This window comes from Nicotiana tomentosiformis, chromosome 5, assembly GCF_000390325.3.
Source record: "Nicotiana tomentosiformis chromosome 5, ASM39032v3, whole genome shotgun sequence".
In the NCBI taxonomy this organism is placed as follows: Eukaryota; Viridiplantae; Streptophyta; class Magnoliopsida; order Solanales; family Solanaceae; genus Nicotiana; species Nicotiana tomentosiformis.
Window position 1 is genome coordinate 1,430,215 of NC_090816.1, and position 8,198 is coordinate 1,438,412.

General features: G+C 37.7%; 1 protein-coding gene across 1 annotated transcript; it reads left to right on the forward strand.

Moving 5' to 3' along the window:
- Positions 1–4,288: 4,288 nt before the first annotated feature.
- Positions 4,289–7,235, forward strand: LOC104120953 (eukaryotic translation initiation factor 1A). Its single transcript, XM_009632832.4, has 2 exons — positions 4,289–4,680; positions 6,862–7,235. Exons 1-2 carry the CDS (start codon positions 4,426–4,428, stop codon positions 7,042–7,044), a joined length of 438 nt encoding a protein of 145 aa, XP_009631127.1. The 5' UTR covers positions 4,289–4,425; the 3' UTR covers positions 7,045–7,235.
- The last annotated feature ends 963 nt before the right edge of the window (positions 7,236–8,198 follow it).

The window sequence follows — 8,198 nt, forward strand, 5'->3', positions numbered from 1 at the left end:
CCTTTTACTTATTCTTCTCCCTATCCTGACTCTTGGTTGATGCCGGGAAACCGAGATGGTCATCCTCAATTCTTTTCTTTGACTTGTACCGGTTGTGAACATCTGCCCATGTTGTTGCCTGAAACTCGAGTATACTTTCTTTAAATTTTCAAGAAGCATCGAAACTCCTCAGATTCAGCCCTTTAGTAAATGCCTCGGCTGCCCATTTGTCTGGAATGACCGGTAGCTGTATCCTTTCCTTCTGGAATCTGGTCACGAACTCCCGCAATAATTCGAGCTCTCCTTGCGCAATCCTAAATATGTCGGTCTGTACCTTCTTGGCCTCGGTATGGGCCTTGATAAAAAATCTGCAAGCATCTCGAAGGATTCTATTGAGTGCTCGGGTAAAAGCAAATACCATATCAGGTCCCTTTTCGTGAGGGTCTCCCAGAATTTCTTCAATAAGACTGACTCAATCTCGTGCGAAGCTAACTTATTTCCCTTCACTATTGTTGTATAGGTGGTAATGTGCTTTTGAGGATCCGAAGTCCCATCATATTTTGGCACGTCTGTCATCTTGAACCACTTCGGGATCAGCTCTGGTGCCACGCTTGGTTTGAACGGCAACTAGGTGTATTTATTTGAATCCGGTCCTTTCAATACTAGCGGCGCACCTAGGATTTGGTCCATTCGAGCGTTTATTTCCCTAGTAAACTGCATGAGTTCGGTTTTAAAGGGATCATTCTCATTGTTGATACCAGATCCGCTACCATTCCCCCCGTCCCTATCGAAGCCGACCTCGCCTCTCGGGGTATTGTTATCAACTCTCTGTGTTGTTTGGTTTGCGGGAGCATCGGGAGGAACTGGACCTCGTCCATTTGCATTATTGGAAGCACCCGACAACGCTTGTCTCAACTCCGTCATGACCTGATCTTGTCGCTAGAGATGGCCCATAATAGCGTTTTGTTGCTCCCTTGGGATTCTTACTGTTTTCGCGACGTGCTCATCTTCAGCATCATCAGGAGTTGCCTCCCGAACATGTCGTGGATATCACTCGCCATGGACTGGCGTGGCCTCATCCCACTCGTTGCGGGTATCACTGATTGAGTCTTCATGTTGAGGCTGATATCCTTGGGACTCAACATTGTGTGCGACGTTGACATCATTGTCTATCATTTTTCATGATTTCTTGCTAAGAAACAAAGAATCAAACAAGTTAGTAATAAATGAAAGGACCAACTCAATTACGCAATTGTCTAAGCTCCACGGTGGGCGCCAAACTATTTACCCATAAAACGGTACAATTGAATTTATATGTGGTTTATAAACAAGCAAATCGATTTGATCCGAAAATGATAAATAAATTAAATACGAATGCAAGACTTAGCGTTGAAATTGAGATAAGACAACAGATACTTTGGTTCCGAGAGCAGAACTTTCGAAGGCGGTAATAACAATATTAATAAGCAAGAAATAAAATGTTATTGAGCTTTTGAATGGTATATAGCATAAGTTTTTCAGAAGATTCCTCTCTCTAATGGTTGTTGAATTCGTTATTTATAGTTGCACTTAGGGAACAAGGTCCTAGGATCAAGCCCCTCTTAAATGACAATTATGGAGGCCATTGAAGGATGTGTAACAGCAAACTATGAATGCCTTATTCTCTGTAACAAACTATTTACTTAATGCTATAGAATATTCTCTATTGAATGTTGCCGGGTGACAGTCATTTATTTGTCTTTATGAGTAATATTCCCTTCGGGGACAACCGAAATTACTGTCCCCAGACTTTATTTCCACTTGCCTCGCTTTCCATCTGACTTCGGCTCCACGTATCGCTCTGTTATGCGAGAATTTAATATGAACATATTTTACCTTATACAACATTCCACAAATGCGACTTATAAGTCACATTCCACCAAAAACAACCTATAAATTGCATTCGCTTAACCTCTCCACTCTATTAGTAAGGCTGAAATATGATTACAACTCAAATATCAAAATGCAACAACTTAGTAGCATAACTACAATAGAAATTGCAGAAAGTAAAGCATCTAAGAATAGATAGAAGAAGGGGATAAGAATGTTAGACTCAGAGAAAGAGAGGCGAGGAGAAGCAGACACTTTTCTCAACAATATACATGATCCCCAAAATAACCGACCACTACCCCCTTTTAATAAAACCTTCCTTGTGCCTTGCCTTACTACTTAACCTGGATCTCATTTCAACTTGGCCCTATTGGTTGTTATCGGCCCAATAGCTAGTTGTGTGACATTGAGTTGGGGCTGAATCATAACAGACTCCCATCCTCAATGAATAAGTGAATAAGTGAATTGTTGTCAATGGCTATTGATGATCCAGATTTGTATTAGTGGCTAATATCGTGAGCATTTAAATGTGTGCGTCTGTGTGTGTGATGAAGCCTTTTATATTTGTTGTGTATTTTCTCTAATTCCACCTTTTGCATGCCACAGAGCAAGATGAAGGAAGGTCACTTTACAAATACCCTGAAAGAGTCTTACATCAAGTGAGACATAGGACATTATTGCCTCAACAGTGGATGGCTTATTTGTATGACATTATTGTTCGTTAGTTCATAATCTTGAGTAAATACAATATTAATCGATATTTCTATCATTGAGTTTCAAGATCTTACTACCTAATGCAAAATGTTGATAGTCAAAGGCGGATCCACATTTGGAGTAAAGGGGTCACCGAACCCTGTTAACTTCGGCAAGGTTTTTGAAAATATATGTATATATATGTTGAAATTAATTATATATTTTACTTGAAACACTTAAAATCAAAATATATGGTGCACTAATCGAACAATCCACTCATGTGCCTCACGACCTTCAACTTCTGAGTCTGTCCTTGTGACAGTAATAACAACGTACGCAGTATATTCCCACATTATGGGATTTGGGAGGATATTATAAACGCAGACCTTACTCCTACCTTATAATGGTAAAGAGACTGTTTCCGATAAACTCTCAACTCAAGATTGTCTCTCCTGACAATTTAGAAATTAAATCCAAAATGGTGGCAACCTACAAAAATCGGTTAAGATTAAATTCATAGTGCCAATTTGATAACATGATGTGCAAAAAATTGCAAAAGTATTTAAATACTACTTGATAAACATTATCAGATAAATATTGACAAGGTGACAAAAAAGACAATTATCGGGAAATAACAAAATTCTATCACATCTATGAGGAAAATAATTTTTCATTTGATTTCTTTTTTCAACAGAAAATGACATGTCAAATACAAAACGGTAAAGAGCCAAATATACCCATGTACTTTCGAAAAAGGTTTAAATATACCATTCGTTATACTATGAGTCCAAATATACCCCTACCGCTATACTTAGGGTTCAAATATACCCCTCGTTTAAACGGAGGGACACGTGTCATCGTCATGTTAGTCAATTCTAAATATCTCCTAATTAATTAAAAAGACACATACCCATACCCGAAATATTTGTAAAAATTGCTTTAAAAAAACTAAAAAAATGAAAAATATTTTTTTATAAAAACTGGGAAAAAATTCAATAAAATATTTTTGTTTTTTTAAAAACTAATGCACTTGTAGTCCACTGCTTTAGGAAAGTCTTTTTTTTCAGTTTTTAAAACAAAATCTTTTTTTTTCCAGTTTTTTATAAAAAAAAATTGCTTTAAAAAAACTAAAAAAACTAAAAAATATTTTTTTTTATAAAAACTGAAAAAAAAATTCAACAAAATAAATACTAATGCACATGTAGTCCACTGCTGTAGATTTTTTTTTTCCAATTTTTAAAACAAAATCTTTTTTTTAGTTTTTACAAAAATAATTGCTTTAAAAAAACTGAAAAAACTGAAAATATTTTTTTTGTAAAAACTGAAAAAAAAGATTTTGTTTTAAAAAATGAAAAAAAGATTTTTCTAAAGAAGTGGACTACAAGTGCATTAGTTTAAAAAACAAAAATATTTTGTTGAATCTTTTTTTCAATTTTTATAAAAAAATATTTTTTAGTTTTTTTAGTTTTTTAAAAGTAATTTTTACAAATATTTTAGGTATAAGTATGTGTCTTTTTAATTAATTAGGAGATATTTAGAATTGACCAAAAAGACGATGGCACGTATCCCTCTATTTAAATAAGGGGTATGTTTAAACTTAAAGTATAATGGCAGTGGTATATTTAGATTAATATTATAACAAATGGTATATTTAAACCTTTTTCAAAAGTAGCGAGGTATATTTGACTCTTTACCGTAAAAAAAAAAAAAGAAGGTAAATTGGTCCAATTCTCACAACTCTTGTGGCTGCAACGCTAGCTCATTTATTAACACTTCTACCTAACAACCAAAATCAAATAACCCTCTTTCAATTTAGGGTTTCAACCACAAAGCTAGCATTTTCACAAAACAAAGAGAGAAGAGAATTAACCAAATCAAACAAAGATGCCGAAGAACAAGGGTAAGGGAGGTAAGAACAGGAAGAGAGGAAAGAACGAAGCTGACGATGAAAAAAGAGAGCTTGTTTTCAAAGAAGATGGACAGGAATATGCTCAGGTTTTACGTATGCTTGGTAATGGACGTTGTGAAGCTATGTGTATTGATGGAACAAAGCGTCTTTGTCATATACGTGGTAAGATGCATAAAAAAGTTTGGATCGCTACTGGTGACATCATCCTTGTTGGTCTTCGTGATTATCAGGTAAAAGATCCAATTTTTACCTTATTTTTTCCAATACCCTTTTATGGTAGTATTTGTTTATTTTGTGTATTTCCAGACCCACTTGTAAGATTACGTTAGGTTTGTTGTTGTTTATTTTGTGTATTTGTTTTGTGAAATTCGTTGGGATTTTTTAAGGTTGTCTTTTGTGGAAAGAAGTTTGGTGTATTTTTTGTTCGGGCCAAGATGCTTTTTTGGGATGATGGTGGTGTTCGGGATAGCTCGCTCCCACCTCCCATCAGCACCAAGACTTAGGCAGATGGGCTGTGGGCGTGCCAAGATGCTTTTATTGGATGATGGTGGTGGTCGGGAACTTGGTAGCTTGCGCTCACCTCCCATCAGCACCAAGACTTAGGCAGATGGGCGTGCCAAGATACAACGACAACAACAAACCCAGTATAATCCCACAAATGAGGTTTGAGGAGGGTAGAGTTGTCAAGTTGTGAGAGATGCTCGAGGTTGTTAATGGAGGAAAGTTCTAGAAATGAATTATGTTATTGAGAATGAGCAAGTCTGCTCTCCACTATCACATACAACTGATATATACTAGAGAAGAAGAAGAAGAAGCTAATGACTAAAACACCCTTACTTATAACAACTAACTATCTTCTTAACTAACTAACTAATCATGGGACTCTCACGTGCTTATATCATAATATGCCCCCTCAAGCTGGAGGGTGCAAAACATTGAACACTCCAAGCTTGCCAAGTAGATAATCGTGTTGAACAGTCCCTAATGCTTTAGTCAACAAATCTGCCTGCTGCTCCTTAGTGCTGACATGTATTGTCTTGACCATTCCTTCCTTGATTTTGTCTCGAATGAAATGGCAATCGATCTCTATGTGCTTTGTTCTTTCGTGAAGCACAGGATTAGCTGCTAGTTGAATGGCTGACTTACCATCACTAAGCACTGTGACTGGTTGTACTATTTCCACACCCAACTCCTTAAACAGACCAAGTAGCCAAGTCAATTCTGCAATGCTTACAGCCATGCTTCTGTACTCTGCTTCAGCTGAGCTCCTTGACACAGTCTGTTGCTTCTTCGACTTCCAAAAGATCAATGAGTTGCCAAACTTGATAGCATAACCAGTGATAGACCTTCTAGTATTAAGGCAGGCAGCCTAGTCTGAGTCATACCAACATGTGAGCTCCTTTGCATATTCAGATTGCAGTAACACACCTTGCCCTGGATGGGTTCAACTTTTAGGTTTCTTAAGAATGAATCTATTGCATTTATTGACATTTATGTACATAAATAGCTTCCGGTGTATTAGGATAAGACTGTTGATTGCATAGTTTTTAGATTGAAGGTATAGGCGGATAGAGGATTTGAAGTTATTGGAGCACCTACTTCTTTGTAATAGTATGAAAATACTACTGTTACAAAGAAGTAGTAGGTGTAATAATGTGTGTATGTTTGTGTGTGTAGCAGGGATGTCAGAATTAGGGAAAGGATATACCTTTGCTTCAAACTCCTTTAGGGTTAGTTGTTTTTTAGTAAAATAGTGAAGGATATTCCATTAGTAATGAAAAAATGTTGTATTTGTTTTAACGAAAAAAAAAGTCCCCTAGGGCAAAAGAAGGGGGGGGGGGATGTGTGTGTGTGGAGCTAGAAAGGATGGTTCTAGAAAAAAATAAACAAGAGTGTGGGTATATATAAAAGGACATTTTTGTGGTATGGCAGCAGTAGAAAAGAAAGAAGCTGTTCAAATCATGCTTTACCTTGAAAGGGAGCTGTGAAAAAGGAACTAAAATGACTTCCCTGCAATACCAAGAACACAGAAAGGCTTCAAAACTTTGGGATGGAAGGAGAAAAGAAACTGGGACTACGACTTGCTTAGTGCAACACTGCTTGCTGTAATTGGCACAGCAGAAGCCGCTGTATAATTGACAGTTGTGTGCCCGCACTGCTGCCTATGATATACATCTGCCCTTTTTGAAGGGTAAAATAGTGTTTGTAGTTGCTACCGAGTTCCAAGAGAAGTGGCACCGGTGTGTGTCTGAGCCTGTGCATGTGCATCTCCTTCCTCTGAAAAGTTTTTATTTGTAGCGTTCTACTTGTGGAATTGATCATATTATTGGTTTGCTTTGATATGCTATCTTGGTTTCTTATCCAATGTGGATATTGCTCTCTTTTAACTTTTGTCATTTTTATTTTGCCAGGATGACAAAGCTGATGTGATCTTGAAGTACATGCCTGACGAGGCCAGGTTATTGAAGGCATATGGAGAGTTGCCAGAGAACACAAGACTTAATGAGGGCATTACTGGTGGGCTGGATGAAGAAGAAGAGGGCGGTGGTGATGACTACATTGAGTTTGAGGATGAAGACATTGACAAAATCTAAATCTGAACGCAAAGCTGCTGTTACTGAGGTCCGTTATAGGCCTTTCTAATGTTTTTGTGGAGCTTTTTCCATAAACATTGAGAGTGTATCTTGTGTATCGTTTGAAGTTATGTATCAAACTTTGTGCATTGTGAGTTTTGTATTAGATTTATGCTTCCATGAAATGAATGCAATATTCTAGCTGGTGTCTACTCAGTTATGCACGTAATCTTGTTGATTACACTTCTTAAGCTTGGCTTCGAGGGATGGGGATGAATGGACTTCGATTGTAGGACCCCCTGGCCTCTAGGTTTTGTAGGGCCTCTAGGTTTGCGGCTGGACCATGGTCAGTGAACTGATTTACTTCACAGGTGAGAGGTGACTGGGTTTTGAGTTTTTACCTTTTCAGCGTAGTAAAAATGAAGGATTTGGATTCAGTAACATCTACTACCCGTCTTGGGATAGTTTTGTCGGGTGTTGTATGCTATATGTTCGTCTTTTATGTTTGTTGAATGGGATGATGAATTTGGTTTAGCAGCGAACTTAAATGGTGTGACTTGATTTTCTCTCTTCTTTTTTGTCTGTGTATGTTAAAAGTGTTTAGTCTGAGGGGCGCATCCCGTTTGAACAAATGGCAGTTTGAATTGGACCCATTTTTGGGATAGTGGGATTGTAGTTTGTACTTTGGAGTCCTTGTAGTTTGGGAGTGGCATATAATTCACTCCACAAGGTCTATTCTGTTTTCTTGACAAAGGCCAGGGGTTCCTACTTGGACAAATTCAAGAACTCCCAAGCTGTGTTATTCTCGGCTATTAGGGGGTTTATATGACTATCGTCTCGTGTTGCTTAAAAATGCACTCTGATCATTGATTAAAGTTTGTGCCATCTGTAATTTTTTAATGGTAGAAAAAGTGGTACGGAAGTGAAACACCAAGGCCTCAAATTTGTTCACCTTCTGCAGTCCAACATCAGTTTGCCTGCATTAGTTGTGTTCAACCTTCTTCTGCTGAAATAGATTTTTTTCGGTGGGGTCTGGGGAGGGTAGGGTAGGGTAGGGTGTATGCAGACCTTACCCCTACCTTGTGCGAGGTAAAGATGATGTTTCCGATGGGGAGGCTGAATCAAAGTCTTCATGGTTTAGTGGTCGAATTACCTATATATTGATTGAAAGCTGA